General features: G+C 40.1%; 1 protein-coding gene across 1 annotated transcript in view; it reads left to right on the forward strand.

Annotated features, from left to right (window-relative positions):
* The window catches only part of MYO3B (myosin IIIB), a 207,224-nt gene that overhangs the window by 112,605 nt on the left and 73,297 nt on the right, over positions 1 to 21,322 (forward strand). The window contains exons 12-23 of the mRNA XM_018554563.1: positions 1,763 to 1,879; positions 3,232 to 3,336; positions 4,435 to 4,518; positions 5,986 to 6,188; positions 6,727 to 6,825; positions 8,752 to 8,866; positions 9,962 to 10,088; positions 11,761 to 11,971; positions 14,195 to 14,342; positions 16,103 to 16,256; positions 17,226 to 17,314; positions 18,695 to 18,824. Coding sequence (XP_018410065.1) covers positions 1,763 to 1,879; positions 3,232 to 3,336; positions 4,435 to 4,518; positions 5,986 to 6,188; positions 6,727 to 6,825; positions 8,752 to 8,866; positions 9,962 to 10,088; positions 11,761 to 11,971; positions 14,195 to 14,342; positions 16,103 to 16,256; positions 17,226 to 17,314; positions 18,695 to 18,824 — 1,582 coding nt within the window. The remainder of the gene's footprint in view (positions 1 to 1,762; positions 1,880 to 3,231; positions 3,337 to 4,434; positions 4,519 to 5,985; positions 6,189 to 6,726; positions 6,826 to 8,751; positions 8,867 to 9,961; positions 10,089 to 11,760; positions 11,972 to 14,194; positions 14,343 to 16,102; positions 16,257 to 17,225; positions 17,315 to 18,694; positions 18,825 to 21,322) is intronic.

A 21,322-nucleotide genomic window follows, 5' to 3' on the forward strand; every position in this document is an offset into this window, starting at 1 on the left:
ATGTCACTTTAAAATGTATCAATATAACATAACGTTAACCCAAATTCATTATGGTTTCCCTTTCAAGTATATGTAAACCCTAACAATTAACTTCTTTATTGTACTCCCAATTGGTCTATTAACTATACAACCAGGGGCGTAACATGAAATTGTACGAGATTGTACAGTCAGATTGTAATGTGTGTCGCATGCTTCAGTTACAAATGTCCAAAGACCTGTAGCACACCTTACCGGACTTCCCATAGGAAAAAAAGGGGTGCTGGCAGTGACTGCGGATGGCGCCGCATCAAGCAAAATTTGTTGTCAAGAGAGGTGAGACCATATAGAACCCTGGTTTATTCAGGGCTCTTGGGGGTCTCACCAGGGCTCTGTGGGGTCTCACCATCCTGGTTAAACCCGACAGCCCGGTGAGACCCCACAGGCCTGAGTGGGGCCTCATGTTTAGGTTTCGCCTAAGGCCTCACAAACTCTAGAGCCGCCTCTGAAGAGATGTCACCAGCACACCAACATGACAAAACAAGTCAATATTCAGGGAATCTTCGTTTTTATTTTCAGAAGTTACTCAAAGTAGAGTCAAGCGCTATCGGGGCCGCGCAGGGTCCCCTTCATCAAGCCTAAAGTGAAAGGACACTGCGCTTGACTCTACTTTGAGTGACTTCTGAAAATAAAAACGAAGATTCACTGAATATTGACTTGTTTTGTCATGTTGGTGTGCTGGTGACATCTCTTCACAACGAAGCATGCTTCAGTTAGACACTGTCACCTTGCCCACACAGGGCTAACTGACGCTGTTTCTAGAAAGGGCATTCCCAACCCCATGAACCTTACCTGCACTCCCTCACAGCTCCTTGCTTTCCCACTGCAGGCAGCACAACCCAGTCCTGTGACCTGCTCCCCAGATTGGACCAAGTAGACATTTGCTAGTTTTGAGCACTGTCACATGAGCAAGAAAATAACATAACTACCCCCTGGCTGCAATTTATGGAGCGCTTTGCAAACTGTACATTTACATCTGTATGCTTCTCTGGAGAGAACTTACATTCCCTAGGACTAATTTAGATAGGAGCCAATTAATCTACCAGCATGTCTTTGAAGTAAGGGAAAAAACCCATGGAAGCATAGGGGGACAATGCAATCTACATGCAGATAGTGTCCTGGCTGGGATTTAAACCAACGACCCCAGTGCTGCAAGGCAGAAGAGGTAACTTCTAAGTCACTCCCTTTACATGGACACTGTCACCTCTCCTTGCGTAGACAACGTGACAGTGTCTCTGTAAGACCTTGTTCTCATGGGTGTTGGATGATCAAACACATTCAGCGCATACATGACTGGAGGTTACTTTCTACCCAGCTTTCCATTGCTAGAAAAGATAAGAGAACAGGTCTGCCGCATTAAGCAAGACCTGAATGCAATAACCAGTAATGAGCCTGAGATGACATTAAAATAATATGCCCTTTTGGCCCCGTTGAGGCTTATCAATAACATACCCTGAGTGCACTCTTTAACACCTCATATAAAATTATCCTTTTTAACTGACATCTTCCACCCAGTATTTTTTTTATGATTCTAAAGTATTGAAAACTGGGCTGGCACAAAGATTTGAGACTTATGAAACTACGATAGAAATAATCAGAAAAGTAGCCTAGGGGGGCACATAGTTTTCTCTTCCTCTGCAAACTCTTCCATCTTATCTGAATATGTATTTTTAATTGTGTAGCTGTCATCTTTATATAGTTGTCCATCTTTTTCTTTTTTTTTCAGGAAACCATTGTACATCAGTTACAGACACGATTTGCTGACTTGCAGATTTACACATATGTCGGAGATATTTTAATAGCTTTAAATCCATTCCAGAATCTCAGCATTTATTCCCCACAGGTAAAAACAACAATAAAAATGATGATTATACTTAAGGGAAACATGGGAAAGATGTCAGAATATGAGAGCAGAACAAGACAATGTGCCTGATTTATGAAATCTAAAGCAAAGGAAGAGTAGGGCCAATGCCTGTAGCGGACAGGCAGGATATGTATTTCATTCTCTATCCTGCACTGGCAAAGTGAAACAGGGGCTTTGATGAGAGCCAACACCTCTTTTCTTTGCTCCAGTTTTCCATGTTTATGGTGGAACAAAGCCTTATTATAGCAATAAGTTGTCAGGATGTCCATACTCCAAATAATGTGACATTATAATAGGATTGGGTACTCTTTTAGCAGCCATGAGCACATGCAATTTTATTAAATGCTTGTTATTTTTGAAGACATTAGACCAAGCCATTATATCTCTGTGTTGTTTGAGACATCTTTCCATCTAAACAGTTATTTCTTTGTGTATGCCAAGCTCTAATGTCACTCAATGTGAAAAGAAAAATCATTAACTATCTCCTATCTTTATTGTTAGAACTGGCACCAGGATGTTGGTTAAAGAAGGCATTGTCTAGTCTAGGAGCTCCTTGGTGATTGATAGAATCCGTTCGGCCAATGGGGGGGGGGATTGGGTGTGTGTGAAGGGATGATACATATTGGGAGAACTATTAAAGTGAACCTGTGCCCAGATCGTGCCCAGAAGTTAGGTAGTTGCATATTTTGAACAAGCCTTCATTCATTTCTTTATATATGGACCTTTGCATCTGGCTCCCACCTGGCCCTTTAAGGGGTTATGAATTCTAGGATTTGCAGGTTGGCCTCTTGATCATATGATCACTGTGGCATCTGTTTGGGTCTCATGGAGGGGCTGCAGGTATAGAGGCATGGGTGCTCTGTTGTACATTGTGCCTGCCCCACCTTTCCAGCCAGAGCATCCCAGATTGCAAAGATCCAGATAAGGAGATGTGTAAGGGCCATACACATCTACCTGGGATGCTTTGGCAGCTTCCCGCTCTACTCCTGGCAACCAGTGATACCTCTACCTGCTGCCCCTCCAGTGATGTCACTGGTTGCCAAGAGCTGAGCGAGATGCTCTGGCCAGTGTTCCACTCAGCTCCTGGCAACCAGTGATGTCAGTGGTTGCTAGATAAAGAAGAGGCCACACTAAGTTTCAAATTGTGTTGTACTTTATTTCCAGGTTTGAAGTTTAGGGACCCCTGTTTTGTTTAAATCACCTGCCCATAGTTATTAATAAGATCAGCCTCATGTGCATTTTTTTAAAATTAATTATAACAAGTATTTTTTTATCATACAAACATTTCCATATTCCAGTGGAGCTTAGTCACAAATGTTTCTTTTGCTTAGTTCTCCAAGCTGTATCATGGAGTCAAACGTGCCTCAAACCCTCCACATATATTCGCAACTGCAGATGCTGCGTATCAAGGAATGGTCTCTTTCAGCAAAGATCAGGTATGATACCACCACATTATTGTAGTATGTATGATCAAAATGCAGTAACCTATAGCAATCATTTAGGATCCATACCTCCCAACTTCCTAAGATGGGAAAGAAGGACACATTATAACATGAATTCTGTAGGCAAAGGACAACCCCCCACCACGTCTCCAGTAACACGGACCATGAGGATTAATGCACAATAGATTGCTGGTTTTCCCCCGAAATTGCTTTTTTCATCACTACCTTTACTTTAGCTTAAAAAAAAAATGCATAATTTAAAGGGTAAATAAAAGGTTTAGTGCAGTAAAAACTTTTAATAGTCAAATAATAAATTTTGTATAGAGATCTTTACATTAGCAAAACGGATGGACAACTGAGGAAAAAAGAGTCCCTCATTTGGTTCCAAATGAGGGACATTTGGGAACTATGAGGGTCTGATACATATCTCATACTTTTATAGACAGCGTTCAAACACATTAGCAGTTATGTATTAACAGAGAGTAGATTGCATTGCGGATCATATACCCATAGTAACTCGAGCTCAGTTGCTCTGAGCATTAAAGTGTTTGAAAAGCCAAAACTTTTTTTTTTTTGTTATGGATAAATGTGGAAGACTTCGAACCTCCTCTGCATTTTACTTCCGTCTTTGTCCTTTCTGGGGAAAATCACCCTCACTGTGACCATTGTCTCCAGTACAGAAAGTGATGGAAAAGTCAAAATATTCAAGTTTTTATACATGTTCAGGTGAACAACTACCTAAGTGGGGATATTGTCTCCATTTAGGGAGATCTCACCTTAGTTTCTGCTGTGTCTCTGGGGCAGGAAGCAATGGGAAATTTCCTTGCAGGACACCCATGAAAATGCAAAGCCTGAAAGAGGTCTAAAGCTGAACTCTGAAATAAGCAAATATTGTCTTCATGCAAGAGCCATGTGTTCTTTTACTTGAAAATTGGTGTCCTTATTGAATAGGTCTAATGTCTGATATTTTCATTTTTATTAGCTATAACTTGAACATACAAAAAGCAAGCAAAAGAAATGATCCTTCATGATATTATTAGCATGTATTTGTACCGTGATGGTAATTATGTCATTGATTCTGATCTGTTCCAGTGCATTATTATAAGTGGAGAGAGTGGAGCAGGGAAGACAGAAAGTGCTCATCTCATTGTGCAGCATCTGACCTTCCTTGGAAAGGTAAGGTCTTACCTAATGTCACTTGCCGTTTGTCATGCAAAGCTGGTTCTAGACAGAGTAGCACATTGGATACAAATCAAGAACTGGTCCTTTTAATTGTTTATACAGGAAAGACCAATGAGTGCAACCTCACGTGTCACATTGTCAGCAGTACTGGAAATCACAAATACAAACCACATGTAATATAGTGTATCACTATTCCAGCTACATCCTCCTGCTGTACAATTATTGGAGAATAATTGGGGGGGGGATGGTTCCGGGACCTTCACTCTAGTGTGTAATCTGCAAGTTGGACATAAACAAGTCCTTATTACCTCTCCATCACCCTTAACACCCAGTCTTAGTAATACAGGTGTGCTTGGATTAGTAAAGTGACTCTTTAGAATTCTAAAGACATCATATGGTAGGCATTTAGACTGGGAATTTGCCACATGCTTTACCAACCAAACCTTTGCAGATCGCAAAGTATTTTGCTGAAACCACACTTATGTCAAACTGCTCAACTGCTCAACTGCTCACAGCATCATGGCATAGGTATCTGCTACTCATGCTTTGATACTCCATCTTCACTGGCAGAAGAACAAAAAGGGTTGGGGATGAGCAGGGGTAACTTCTCGGATTTGGCACCAAACACTGATCAGAGGGGGCCCTGTAATGGGTATGCACCATTACCATTCGAATACACCGTCTGAAAAATCTGCATGCATTATACAGTATATGTAGGGTACCTGTAATTTACATTGGGATGGCACTGAACTGCTCATTCTGTTAGCATCCAGGTCTCAATAACAATGTTTTTAAACCTTAACCTCAACTGATGGTGCCCATTATTTTATCTTCTTCCTCCAGTGCTTCCACAATAAGAGACTTATTTAAAGTGGATAGTGGTAACCTGGATAATAATAGCAAGAAATATTGCCTTAGTATATTCCCAGAAGGAACACAGTCAAAACCTTCTGGATTACTCTTTATAGTAGGGGTAAGCAAACCTTCTCCTTCCAGCTGTTGTGAAACTACGAGTCCCATAGGGCAGTGCAAGACTCTGACAGCCACAGGCTAACTGACAGAGGCAGATGCATGGTGAGATTTGTAGATTCATCACAGCTAGATAGCTGGAATTTAGCTGCCCCTGCTTTAGAGGTTACTTATACTGTACATACATGCAGCTGCAAGATGCATATTCCTAAATCAAGTCCAGGGTATCATTTTCATCAAGAGAGAATTCAACCAGTCAAAACTACTTACGTGCTGTGTAACTCCCAATTCAAGTGATAAAACTGAAGAATTATCTGCTTATTTCCCTTTGTTATGTTGGTCGGGTTGAGTGTTTATTTTATTGTAGCCCTTATCCCCAGTGCACACCCAAAGAACCAAAAACTTTGTCTTTATTTTACACCTTTACGGTACCTTACTTAGAATTTTCTACAAAATTGATAGGACAGTTGGTTGTATGGTGACTCTTTACAGGCAAATAACCGAACTCTGCGCGAAAAGATCCTACAAGTTAACCCTTTGGTTGAAGCCTTCGGAAACGCCTGCACTGTGATCAATGACAACTCCAGCCGGTTTGGAAAATATCTTGAAATGATGTTTACACCAACAGGGGCCGTAATGGGTGCAAAGATCTCTGAATACCTGCTGGAAAAATCCCGGGTTATTAAACAGGCTGTGTAAGTAGAATGGCTGATGGTTGATGTACACGAGGTGGATTTATATCCGCTCTGGCTATTGAGGAATATATTTAGGTAAAAGGTTTTGTTCTCAGAGTTCAGCTTTAAGTTTCCCCTCTATTTCGTTGCTTCATAAAATCAGTATGAGAAACAATTTCCCTCTAATGCTCACAGTTGTAAATATAAAGAAATACAACGTTACTATTTTTAGCCTTCTCTCTAGAACACCATACAGAGCTGTTAAAATTATTCTTCCAGCAGCATAATAATAATAACATTATAATGGAAGAGAGTAATGAAGTGCAACTAATGAAATAATGAACCAGAAATAAAACAGTATTTGGGTTAATTTTGCATCATGTAAAGTTTTAGCGAGTTTACATAAAGTATGCTTTACTCAAATGTTCACAAAAGTTGTTACTCAAGTAAATCCTCAGCACATAAACCTGTGTTATTAGAGAATATTCATAAAATGTGAGATTGATTGAGCACTGTATTATAAAGCTCCAATGTACTCTCTCTTTTTTATTTCATACAGGGGTGAGAAAAATTTTCACATATTTTACTACATCTATGCCGGACTTTATCACCATAGAAAGCTCTCCGAATATAACCTACCAGAAAATAAGCCTCCTAGGTAAAACTGACTATCTATCTATCTATCTATCTATCTATCTATCTATCTATCTATCTATCTATCTATCTATCTATCTATCTATCTATATCTAATTATGTTTGAACTAAGAAGTAGAGTAACAGAGCAACTGAGGCAAATTCTGTTCCACTGCTCTGATTGGTGTTAATAATTAAAGGTTAAATCCGATTGGCTGTTATAGGTTTAAGCTGAATTCTAATCAGACATACAAAAAAAACCTACCATTTAAACCAAATAAAGATTTGTTTTAGATTTTTAAAGACAGACTGTCATTAGCTTACAAAAGTTGAAATGCCAGTATCTTGCCAAAAAAGAGCTGCTGTACTCACTCCCGAGAGAGCCGTGTTTTCTACTGCTGTGATGTAGGGGTCCAACACATACCTGAATCTTCTGGAAGTGTCGAATACTGAAGAGTCGGTCAAAGAATGCAACGCTGGAACAGGGCAATGGTAGGAGACACTGTCTGCCCGTAAGGTGCATAATACTACTTGGCAGGGTCACTTTAAATGTATTATTATCCTAAGGTAAGGTATAGGTACCTATATTCGGTTGTTGTTTAGCATCTCCTGATCCTATGGACTGCAGGCCTGGGAGAGGGTAGGACAATGGTACTTAGGGCTGTCAGCGTAATAGTGGGAGGCTGGTAAAAGCAGGAAAAGGCATATTGAGCAGAATGATGTGGTAATTTTCCTTCCTTGTCTACCATGCAGCCTGGTCATGGGTGGGGGGCGGGATGGTGGACTGTGACTTATAATGATCATATATTGGCCTCATAAGAGACTTGACGAATGTCGTTATAAATGTAATTTGATATTAACATTTGATTTTGGAAATTAATGGAGTTTCCCAAACAAAAACCACATTCACTTTTAGAATTTTGCTAATTTGAGAAAAAAATTCCACAATGCTCCCCCAATAACTATTAGAAAAATGATCGAACGTTCCAAAATCAGATTTTTTAAATTAGCTTATACTTGTGTATGGCCAGCTTAAGCTGTTTTGTTTGACTGCAGTAGAGAAAAGTGAGGTCACCAGCTTGGCTGTGCTCTCCTACTGGAGTGTCTAGACCATAAGACTGACTGTTTGTTTTCCTGGTGATGGCACAAAAGCACTAACACTGTTTTGTTGGCACAATTTGCACAAATCCCCGGTGAAGCCTGAATAGGGGCGACACATGTTAGGCATGGGTGCTTAGGGATTTATTAGTTAGAGGGAATGAAAAGAGAGATTTGATAGAAGAATGCAAATAGAGACAAAAGTAAAGGGATTACACAAGTCAACAGGGTTGTAAATAGGAAATGAGGTTCCTCCCTCTAAAATGGAATGGGTGCTAAAGGAAAGAGGGAAAAAAAGAGTTTAATAAATTAAAAAGATTAAATACAAGGAACAATTTGTATATAACCTCTAAGGGGAGGATGTACAGGTGGCAATATGTGTCATACTGTGAGAAAAGTGTTACATAAGACTGGCTGAATAGAATTACAACTGTGTATTTCGTGGTTTACCTGGAGTTCAGTTTTTAAGATACCTGTGGATCCTAAATTATGGTCAGCCATAGATGCAAAATTAGGTCCTGCTGATTTCTAAAGATTTTTGAACCGCCTGACAACATGCATGTTTGTAGCTCTAGAGAGTATGGCACCTAAGAAGCGACTTAATATCAGGGCGAAAATATCAGCAATTGGCATTGAAGATCAATCCCATCTCTTCGCTTTGTTCTCCTAAAGAAGTCAGCCAGTTTGGGACATGTTGGGGACAACCTACAGACATACAATTGTTTCTTGATCTGAGCATTTTCTTTTAGCCGCCTTAGCTGCACACAATCTCTCTTTACCTTGCTTTACTGAATAAGCCCAGTGTATTTTTAGCTCTGATTTTATTGTTCTATTTTTTTCTTGCCATGAATAGATATATTGACAACGAGGCGGGTTCAGTGATGCAAGATATCATATCTAAAGAATCTTACAGAAGGCAGTTTGCAGCAATCCAGCATTGTTTCAGGATTATCGGATTTTCTAATGAAGTGAGTACCAGCCGTGTTTCCATATTGTGTTCACAAAATCTTGTTGCTTTCAGTAAAATAGTTATATAGTGTAATTAGTCACCATTATATTACAATTTTAGACATGGCCTGAAGAGAACTGATCCATTCTTACAGTACATTGATAGCATGGCCTTGTTTATCACAAGTGCAAAAAGGAATAATTTGATCCATAACAACAAATCATCTTCTGTCATTTTTCTGTCCATAGACATGACACAATTGGCTAGTTGCTGCTGATTGGAACAGTTGTTTGCAATTGTTCTCCCACTCTTAGGCCAGCAGCATCCCCTTTTAATAGAAGATACCAAGCCAAGATTACAGGTTCATAGATTTGGACAATGAGGCATCATTAACTGGTTCACACTGCTTTACATGTTGACATATCGGCTAAGAGGATATGTAGACACCAGTAAAGATAGCACTAGGCCTTATTTGCTAAAAGGAAGTGTTTTGTCCAATGCAGTCCATCTGTCATTTTTTTTTTTGGTGTCCATAGGCATAAGATGACACATGACCTGGCCGTTTTTAACTGGATTGGGCAACAGCCTCAATGTGTGTTGTCATAAGGCAGCCCATTTATTTTATGGTCTGCTGATGCACCACAATTGACCAGAAAATGCACGCACCTGCACTAGTTTTTTTGACACAGTGCACTGCAACCCATGGTAGTGTTTTACCATGCATTGGGGTGTGCTGCAAAGCAGACACACTCCTTTAGTGTGATGGGGTGCTATTAAATATTAATAGCACTGCAACATATTAACTCATGCAGAATGCGATACCGTGTGTTATAGCAATGTGCACATTGCAGCAAGCCATAGGTGAGAAGTCAGCCTTAGGATTATCTAATTGGTGAACTGCTACATGTCACATAGCTCTTTTCTTAGAGATGCACTCCATTTACAGATTGGGTCACAGGAATGCAAAATTGTTGTATATAAAAATATCAATGCAAATAGTAATTATTATTAAACTAGACATTACCTGCTATAGACCAGTGATATGTTTACTCTCCCTGTAAACCAATCATTTATGTTTGTATACATGTCTTAAACACTTAACCTGCAATTTCAGGAGGTCCATTCAGTGTACAGGATTCTGGCTGGAATACTAAACACAGGAAACATTGAATTTACTGCCATTTCCTCCAAGCACCAGACAGACAAGAGCGAGGTTCCGGATGGAGAAGCCTTAGAAAATGGTATAATGAAAGAGCCAGCATAAAGGCTGAATGTACTTGTATATCACTGATAATATGTTTAATTAGCAATTTAATTTTCTTTACAACAAGGGAACAAAACCATGAAATAATGTAGGCTTAATTATAAAAATATATGTCATGTTCCCCCTAAATGGTATGTCCAGTGAACTGGAAATGTAGTTCTTATGTGTTAGTAAAAGTTCAATCCACCCAAATATTTCAGTTATAGGCAGATATTCCTCAGGGTGCCAAGTTTTGCACACTGCATTGATTTACTTTACCTGTGGCAATTCTTCTCAAGCATAGTAGGCCTGTGCCTACAGTTGGCAGAGATAAAGAGACGGCCAAAGCCTATATAGTTATTGTCCAATAATTTTTCCCCATCATCAGTAATAATATAATAAAGGAAACAAGAAAACGTTGTGAATAAAAAAAAAAGTGATCCTAGGGGAAATGTTGCTTTGGTAAAGGTTGTGTTCCTACAGGCTCCAGTGCTGAAAATCCAACCCTGCCTGTATATAATGTAACCTGGGAAAAGCCAAAGCTAGAGAGCTCCTTATATTGGTTAAGGTTGATAGGTGGATGGTGGAAACTCCGGTGCAGGGTACTGGCTGCTATAGTTAGGTTTAAGACTTTGGTGGAGCCAACGTCTTATCATCGCATCTCTTCATAACCCTCAACAGAAGTATATATATATATATCTATATATACATACACTCTATATACAAATAGAGAGATGGATGTTCTTCTTCATTTTCAAAAGACATCCTATCTTAATGCCCATTTCCACCTTTGCAGAGGTACTTAAAAGAAAAATATATGCCAGCAATGTACACCGAGTGAACATGAAGCAGGCATATGCAGTTATAGTGGAAAAGAGCTGGCACTAGTAGGAATCCTCTTAATGGTGTTTCTTTATTGAAAAGGCATAAACTCAGCAACAACATGTTTCAGCCCCCCTAGGAACCATTATCAAGGTCCCTTGGGGGACTGAAACATGTTAGGACCCTTTGTAGCTGCTTTTATGCCTTTTCAATAAAGAAACATCATTAAGAGGATTCCTACGAGTGCCAGCTCTTTTCTATTTCATTTTGTTGATTAGGTCCGGCAGAGATTCACACAAAACACAGTGGTCCTCATGGAGTATTTGGTATGAGAAAGTATTAACGGCTTTATTTTTGCAGTGCCTGCATATGCAGTTGCTGTATATGAACACAGAAACTTATGTTTTTTCTTAGCTTTTCTCTTCATTTCCTCATGGAAATGGCTGCCTCTGTGGTCTGCAAGCAATCTGTGTATATTACAACTGAGCTCTCTCTGACCTCTCCACCCCCCAGTCATTGGTATTCATAGTGGCAACCCCAACCTCCTCTTTATTAAGTCATAGCTGGACAGTTCTGATCTGTTAAAAAAATGTTGTGCACATGTGATGCGACATAATCTTCCCCCATTTAATAATGTCATGAAGCGGGTGAGCACCGACACATAATGTTTTGGGGTATCAAAACCTAAAGGAGCTCATTCGATACTATCATATAAAGAAGAAAAAGTGTTTGTTAATTTTAGTTACTAGATCAACAGCATTTCACTGTAAGACAATAACCTCTTTCTCCACTAGGTTAGTGTTATTTGTAATTTATATTGATCTCTGTTATTCTCTTCTTCTTGAAAGCTGCTGTCCTTCTCAGCATTGGTGCAGAAGAATTCCAGGAGGCGCTCACCTCACATTGTGTAGTAACAAGAGGGGAGACCATCATACGCACTAATACAGTAGATAAAGCTGCTGATGTCAGGGACGCCATGTCCAAAGCTTTGTATGGCAGACTTTTCAGCTGGATTGTGAACCGAATCAATACTCTGCTCCAGCCAGACAAAAATATATGGCAAGTAATGCATGCGTTTTCCTCTGCAAAGGTGCTGCAGGTTCCTAAAGCAGTTATATACATAGCATTTTTTTTAGCTATGCAATTTTAGTAGAATTTGGTTCAGGAATATTGATGCTTAGCATTAATGGCAACTATTGGAGGGTTATGGCGTGGTAGTGTTTGTTACTTTCCTTCCCCATGTTCCCCTGATGATCAGTTGCTCCATCACAGCTGCTGCAAATATTCAATACTTCCAAGTTGGGATGCAAGATACCAGTTCAGAGACCAGTGCCGATACTTGGCATTTTCACGAGAGCTACCAGAGTGGCAGCGATTGCAGCTGTGACCTGGCCCTGACGCTCCACCACTGTTTTGAAATCATTAGTCTGTATTGTTTTAGAAAAACTGTCACATGACAATAAACAAAAATGTATCAGTACTTGTATCTGTGAGGACAGGTATCAGTGCTTGTACTTAAAAAATGGTATTGGTGCATATATATATATATATATATTTTAAAACCCCTAACAATAAAACAGGGATGCACAAATCCCAGGAGCTCCGTATGCGCCTTAAAAATGACATCTGCCTCCTAACTTTTGAATTTTTCTCAAGTTTAGTGTTGTAGCTGGAAAAGTATCTGTACTTGTACCGAGTACAGTACATAGTATCTGAACATTCCTACTTCCAAGTGTTAGGGAGAATGAGACCTCCTCTCATTGCGGTACATATGCAGTATTCAGGCCTAAGCAGCCAAGCACCAGGCCCGAACACTGTTATTTGACGAGGAAGATGACATCATTAACTCTGTGTAAGCTCCAAAAATATCCCACATGGAGATTCCACGGGGGTTTACCTCCGGGATCAACAGAGTGGAAGGGGAGCATGGGGAAAGTGAGTTTAAGTGACTTGGGGGTGGACTAGTAAGAAAGTGCATTAGGAACTATGTATATGGTTAAAAGATAACTATGGGGTAAGTGTTTTTCCCCATAGTTCTCTTTAGGGTCACGGGAGGACATATACTAATCTCCTTCCATGACCCAAAGCTCAGTACATCGTGGTTTAACAGCCCGCAATATACTATGAGTGCCGCAGCCGGTACAGATCCCGACAATACTGTTGAGATCCACCCAGCTGCGTGATTGACAGCTGGCTCTGCCTATCTATAGGCAGAGCCAGCTGTGACCGCCCCCTCCCCCGATCGTTCCTCCACTCAGCGCTGGAAGATCGAAGCGGGGAGGGGGGAATCCCTGTGGGTCAGCGGTGACTGACAGTCCCCACTCACTGCAGGGAGATGATAGGGAAGTGAGCGGATCCGTGGCATATTTCTGCTCGCTTCCCGATCGATAGAGCCGACCTGTGACAGTTTAATTGTCACACGTCGGCTCTAACTATAAGGATGAGTGAAAATCACTCACCTCATAGTTCTCCTTTAAGTGTAAAAGGTTAATTTAAAGGGATAGGCTTAGGGTTGATGTTATGGTTAAGTGTTAGGGACAGGGTAAGTTTTAGAGTTAGGTGAAGTCTTAGGTAGAGTTTAAGATTTAGGGATGGTTTGGTTAAGTTTTACAGCTTGGGTAAGAGGGAAGGCTAGGGTCAGCCTAAGAGTTGGGTTAGGGATAAGGGTCAGGATGTGTGGAGAACTAATATTTGTTTTTGTTTTTTCGCTCTGAAATCCCCATGCTGAATAATTCCAGTGCCAGATCCTCAGTGCAGAAATATATGATTTAATGATTAGTGACAGATCTGTCTTTTGCTGCAGTCACAGTGCTGCTTTGATTAGAAACTGTTGGTTTTATGTAAAAGCCACACAGCGTGCTCTGCTACCAGACAAAAATCCAGAATCATAGAACTGCATTGAGCAGAAGCACATTCAGCCAGAACCATTGTGCAGCAGTGCAAAACAGGAAGCTGAGCCACCATAAACAATGCGCAAATATGACTGCCCACATGTACATATACAACTACAAAAGATACACAGAAATAATGCTTTTGAAACAAACAAGAAAATGTATTTCAGCTGATCATTTTCCCTTTAAAGGTGCTATATCTGGAATTGACTTTTATTTTAAAGTGCTTTCTAATTATATTCAATCATGCAACTCTAATTATAATAATGAGTGAAAAATATTCTAAATAAGTCTAAATAATATGCAAATCCTGACCAGGTTTAAGATATTACCTTAAGCTTATGACTGCCATGAAATTGTGTGCTAAAAGCAAAGTTCTCTTTGTCTCTAGCAATGCCGAGAGTGGCATGAACGTGGGCATCCTAGATATTTTTGGATTTGAAAACTTCAAACGGAACTCATTTGAGCAGCTTTGCATTAACATTGCCAATGAACAAATCCAGTTTTATTTTAATCAGCATATATTTGCCCTGGAACAGGTAAGTTGGTGGATTCCTTCAGAAACAATTGGATCTATTAATTTTGTGGTTTATTCAGAGCTCTTTGGAGTTTACTTATTTCAGTATCCATTGATAGCTATGAAGCAATATTTCCAATCTTTTTAATAGGAAAGTCAAAGCTTCAGTATAAAGAAATAGATAATTAGCACATGTATTAAAGTACCCTTTTTATTACCCATGAACCTAACTTTCGGGCTACCCATCAGCATATACAGTACTTACCTATTCTTGTTCCTCCACTGCTCCAATCCGTTGTTAGGACAAAGGAAATAAAGCATTGTATAAGCCCCAAACCTACTTTTCAGAGCTTACACAGAGCCATGGACTCTACCCCATGTGACAGCGATGGGCCAATCACAAGGCAGAAGTGCTCTGAAGGGGATGGGGAAGGGGTTTGCCCTTGTGACCCTCTTACTTTTTCATACATGGGCAAAGGAAAGGGTCAATTTCAAAGCCATCACATCATTTTAATTTTAACTGTGAAAGTATCATAAAATTGTGTAATAAAAGTTTCTCAAACAGTCTGGTATGCTTGCTTTCTTTTTAAAAAAATGCAGCTAAAGGCCGTGACACACTGCACGCGAAGCCGTTCAGAGCGAAGCAAAGCTATCCGGCACGGAGCTTTGCGTGCAGTGTGTGAGCTGAGTGCAGTCAGATGATTGACAGCACCTTCAGCCAATCGGCTCATCCGTAACAACCTGCCAGCTGTCGCATCGCGACGCGCTGGTTTATACGTGCGAGCCGATTGGCTGAAGTTGAAATTGTTCATCTCGGCACGCTCAGCTCCGCGAGCTCTCGCAAGCTGAGGTGCCGAGCAGAAAATTACATGACACACTGCTCGCAAAGGCAGCGCGCCCCCGCTCCGCGCTGCTTCGCGTGCAGTGTGTCACGGCCTTTAGGATGAAGGATTGATGCAAAGGCATTTACTAGTAATATACTGTGTGATGTAATGTACAGTCTGTAGACACATGATACTGGGGCGGGGGGGTTGTACTGCATAACACTCAACAGGCATTGCACAGAAAGTTACTGTGCTGCCAAACAGCCTCTATGGGCAGAAGGAGAGCTGGAGATGAGCTAATGTCACTGGGGATTCTCCTCCAGTGCACACCCTGCGCCAAGGTGGCACCAGAACTAGCGAAATAAACATTTTAGGGCTGGGATTTAGAACCTGATATATCAAGAAGGCTTTCTGAAATTCAGTACTGTACTGTAAAAATAGTAAGAGACTTGAAGTAAGGGTTAAAATTGCCACTTACCCAAAAAAGTTTTGACTTTGTCTGTTCAAAACATATGTAGGTTTCTGGATAAATTCTGTGGATGAATCGCTCACCCACCAGCTGCTTCCCTCATATCCCTCAGGGGCTGCAGCAGCAAGATCTTAGCATTTGCCACCTGCCATAACTATTACTGTATATGGGTTTGTCCCTCTCTCTATTGAATTCTTTAATTCCATTTTATAATTGTTTAGAACATAGCAAGAACATATAGACACCTGGCATAGGAGGGCAAAGCCTAAACTCCAACGGGGAGATCTCATATTTAAAATCTCTGAGATATAAAAATGATTTGGGTAAATCAGTCCTCTGTAGCACTCAAACGGAAATATCTGTTTTGGGTAGAGCTCCTGTAGAGCGCTTTCTTTATTTTGTCAGTGCACAAACTGTAAACGTTCTCTAAACAGAATGCTTTGTTTAATACTTGTGATGAATGCGTAACGTTTATGATTTCCTCTACAGTTGGAATATCAGAGTGAAGGAATAGATGCTGCCCTGGTGAAGTATGAAGATAATCGTCCCCTCTTGGACATGTTTCTACAGAAACCGATGGGTCTGCTTTCCTTGCTTGATGAGGAGAGCAGATTTCCCCAAGCGACAGATCAGACATTAGTTGGTAGGAAAAAAATATGAACTATAGTCCTCACACCAAGACATGTTTCACATTGTTTTCTATATCCTGGGTGCTGAGGACATTTAAACTGGTATACACACAACCTTGTCCTATAGATATACTCCAGAGTTCCCAGAAATGACCCTTTGAGTGTTTCCTAAGTGTGCTCAGTGTATGGATCACAGGATCACAAAGCTAAAACTGTTTAGACCCCATAGACACAAGAAGACAAACTTGTGTCTGCCACATGCTCATTTACCAACACCTGTAAACCAAGGTGGGCTCAATGCCAATTCGTATACATTAAAGGAGTATTGGTATCCCAGACTACAGGTACTCTATGTCAAGTTCCTTTAAAGAATAGCAAAAAGTAGTATTTCATTTGTGTAGTATAGTGTTTTTCTTGGACTTTTAAGGAAAAATGAAATTGCATGAACACTGAAAAATGGCCTGGCCAGGAAGGGGGTCTAAACACCTGGTCTTGAAGTGGTTAAGACATATAAAGTTTTGAAGCTTTGTATATGATTTATGCTTTAGGTTAAAGATAAAGTATTTTTATTTTTTGTTCTGAGGTAAAAGGACTCTACAGCCCAAACCTTTTTTTTTTAAATAGAGTAGGAAAGGGTTAGACTCAATATCAGATTTTAATTGCTGTCTGGGAGATTTACACTCTCTATTTCTTCTGTTGGTGATAGGAAGATAGGGATCCAACATTTTAAGGTTGTAGCAGAACAGGGGGGAACCTGTGCTGGTGACAACTAAAGTGCCTATTGGTACTGGTAGGGAGCTGGGGCAGCAAGTCTCACAGACCAAAAAAGGTAAAGACTAGATGGAGACCCTTCTGGAACTTGATTGTCAGGTGGCAAACTGTGTTGGAGAATTGCAGCAGGTGTCAAACCAGCCATATATACTGTATATACAGCCTTACTTTAAAGTAAAGCAAATTAGTCAAATATACTTTTGCTTTCACAGATAAATTTGAAGACAATCTGAGATTGAAATACTTCTGGAGGCCAAAACGTGTTGAGCTTTGTTTCGGTATCCAACATTATGCTGGGAAGGTAAATCTGGATTAATCTGCATATTTATTGCTTTTGTATAATTATAAATATGATTTGTAGAGTCTCTACTTCAGTTCTTTACATCCTGAGGATAAATGCATGTAATGTTATTTTCTGGTAATTTAAAAGCAGATATAATGAAAATCCAGCATTTTGTACACGTACAATGTATGTGTCTGCACTAACAAAGAGTAAGGGCCCATTCAGACCTATCTGGTCAGACATAGCACAGCACAATGCCCTATAGTGTGTTACTGTGCACTGTGGTTCACTGTAACACAGTTGCATTGGGTAGGTATTGGTTTATGAGCTGGAGTGCTATTCAAGATGCTGCGGTAATTTGCGTTAAAATGTGTGTTTTACAGTACGTTACTAAAATGCATAGGTCTGAATAAGCCCTACAGGAATCCTGTACTGAGGGCACCATAGGGGCTGCCATGTCCAAGCACCTTTTAAGAATACTTGCTGCCCGGCGGTCTCTGGATTCATTACTCCAATTCAATGAACCAACATAAGCATACAGATTAAAAATTTGGAGCCCCTGGTCTACATATTTGTTCCAGGTCGGTGTCTCAGAAAGTATCAAAGCCAGTGGATCATCATAGCAGCCAGGCATCTAGCATTTAATTAGGATGTAAGCAGTGTTGGAAATACAACAGCCTATTCTGATATGTACTGATTGTACTACTGACATTCACAGATGTAATTATGTTTTCTGAGTAGTAAATAGCGCTGTAGTGCAATGCTGGTCTATGTTGTTTTTTTATGTGCATACTTGTCTATGACATATACAGGAAGTTCTATCTGTATATACAGTATGTTTCCTTCAACAATGCTGTATTCAGATGTAGTATTCTCCTAAGCAATAAAACTTAATTCAGCATTCCTCAAAATCTCAGTGCTTCATCTAAACACATAAACACCAAGCAGTAGCAGCCTCCATATTCTCTTGGTACAGGTTTCTTTTAACTGAACAACTAGTTGAAGAAGTAGAGATTGGCTGGCTGCCTCTATAGCTGAGAAGTGCCGAGATAGTAAATGTCAATATTGGGAGAACCAAACACCTGTTGTCACTTTCCAGCCTGCAGTATGAAAGTATCCTGGCATGTCAGTTTATACGCACAAGCCGATTGGCTGAAGATTACATTTTTCATCTCGGCATGCTCAGCTATGCTAGCTCTTGCAAGCTGACGCGCCGCAACGAAAATGTAAAGATACACTGCAGGCGAAGGTCTGCGTGGCGCCGCTTCCTTTTGCTATGCGCCACTTCTCATGCAGTGTGTCACAGGCTTGATAGATATTTGAAATTATGTGTATGACATTTGATATTGGTTTTTGCAGAGGGCATGTATCCATTAATACTTATTCTTCCTCTTGCAGGTACTATATGATGCCTGTGGATTTCTTGAGAAGAACAGAGACACTCTGCCAGCTGACATTGTGGTTGTGCTGAGGACATCAGAAAATAAGCTTCTTCAGCAGCTCTTCTCAAGCCCACTGACAAAAACAGGTATTTTCTTGAGACAATTGTATTAGGTGACTTTTTTGGTGTAGCAGAAAAAGTATTTTTAATATTATAATAAAAACATTTATATAACACCTAAACCTAAAAGTTCTGCAGTGCTGCGAGGAAATAAAATAAAATAGCAGAGATAACAAAATGTAACAAACAATGAACAAAAGATAACATAATCCTGCTTGCATGAACTTGCTGAACTAATATAAAGGGAAATGGGTGATGGGAGATATAAACTCCTTTTTATTTCTACAAAAGACCAGCCGCATTTAATAATATAACTCTAACCGCTCTGTTCCAAGAAAGGGGGCACTTTTGCTTTCCTTTAAAGTGAACCTATGCACAGACTTTGGACATTAAAGGGTTAATTCACCTTGTCACAAAAAATGAAATGTCAAACTAACTCCCAACTACCTCCTCCACCCCGAGCCTTGTGCTATTTATTTGTAATGATGACCCTCCCTTGCTGCCCCTGCCAGCCGGTAAAGCAGTCTGGAAACTTGGAAACTTGACTACACTGCCCCAAAGGCAGAGAAAGAGGGCTCAGTAGAGATTCTCATTGGTCAGTGTGGTCACATAGTTGTGCTGATCAATCACTGTTGACCATTGCAACCTTTATGTTGCTAAACAGCCGCCAGTGGTGTGTAGTACAGTTTTCACATTCCCTGACTGTTATATCAGCTGATGATGGGCGAGTGTCACCACTACAGATAAGTTGCAAAGGGACCAGGATTGTGGGGTAAAGAGGGTGTTGGGAGTTCACTTTTTATTTTTTTGGCCATCCCTGATATCTCTAGCTGCAGGTACTGTGGAGTAATTCATCCTCAAGGACCACAACAGGGACTCTGAAATTGTATTTTAATCAGTTTCTAACAGTTTACAATATCTGCTGTTTGTTTACACTGGCAGGTTCCTGTTACAATATAAAATAAGGAGAGAGAAGCTGTGATTTAAGTGCCTGTGAATGTTGAAGCTAAATTTCTTCATAGTGTCCCTACAGCTAGAGAGGTTAGCGAGAGCTTGTTTTAAAGTGCTTGTTCTGAATATGTAAATATTGTTCTTAGTCGTGTTATAAGTGCTCTTTGTTCATAGTGCTCTTCAAAGGTTTTTTGAAACTATATGTAAACTTACTATTGAAAAAAATAATTGTCTCTGACTGCATCAGAGAGTCAGAGTTTCACTGTACATGTTTTACTCATTGCGGCAATCAATGTGTGTGCAATGGAGACTTGTCTCAAGGAAGGATCTATTTTTTTTACCTAGCTGCATAGTACTTCCAGGTCCAGAGTCACAAAGCTGCTACTTTGCTTAGAGTCCCTTAATTTGGCTCTGATACCAGGCCTTATAGCTGTATTCCATGGGCTTTACTGCTCTACAAATCCTGGTATATCATGATGTGAATAGAAATGCAAGGAGAATTTTGATGCAATAGCTGTGCTGTAATAAAGTTGTTTCCTGAAGGTGGCACCATTGGCCTCTTGTCTACAAACAGCATTGATGAACAGCTTTGAATTCAGTATGCCCGCCTGGTTCACGTTTTCGTCTTATAAACACGTGGTTCTAATATGCTCTTTATTTGGTGATGCTTACTTTTATTTTTCACACTCGCTCTACCTAATTTTAACATTGCTTATGGATGAGAATTTATAGTCAAGGACATAACTTAGTAGGATCTATGGCTGCAATAGAGTCTGCAGTATCTCAAATTGTACCTTACCTTACAGCCTGCATTTCCACGTACACATGTTGCTGTTCAAGTTCTGATGTTAATATCTGTACTAATCCCTGTTTCTGTGTGTCTAATGTTACAGTGAAATTTTAGGGCTGTCTTAAAAGATCTGTCATAAAAAGAATTGCAGAATCTGTCATTGAGTAGGTCCCCTTCTGAAAATGCTAGTTACTGAAATATTGGTAATCGTATTGCACCATCTGATGGGTGACTGTAGAAACAAATGCCACCTGACGTTCTGCTTCCTTAGTCACCTGATTGCTGATTGGACAGTAAGGGAGTAGCAGCACATTACTGAGGTCATCTCTGTTTTATTTTCTTCTGTAAGCAAGATGAGTACTAGACTCACAACCACTATGTTAAGTAGTAGAATCCTGATTGGCTCACTATTGCCCCACCTTCTCCTAGTCTGGGTACCGCTGTGCAGGAGATTACGGGAAGGTGATACCAAGGCAGATTTGAGTATATTTATTTACTGCATGTAAATCATATTGAATATTTTGCTCACAACTGTTTTGTTGGAGTAATAGAAAAGATTGCTGAATGTAAATGTTGAAATACTGGCTCAGCAACAGAGATGATGAATGACCCAATGTACACCTGTGTTGAGCCATCATATATGTAGCATGGTGATGTCATCAGCATACTGCTCCAACAATTACATAATTGCTTTTTGCTTTTGTGAAGATTGCTATTGTTGTTTCTGAACATCACAGAGGGGCTCATGAGCAGCGCAGGCGGGATCTCATTGGAGGGGCGGCCG

The sequence above is a fragment of the Nanorana parkeri genome, unplaced genomic scaffold (assembly GCF_000935625.1).
Source record: "Nanorana parkeri isolate BGI_ZX_2015 unplaced genomic scaffold, ASM93562v1 scaffold165, whole genome shotgun sequence".
NCBI classification, from domain to species: Eukaryota; Metazoa; Chordata; class Amphibia; order Anura; family Dicroglossidae; genus Nanorana; species Nanorana parkeri.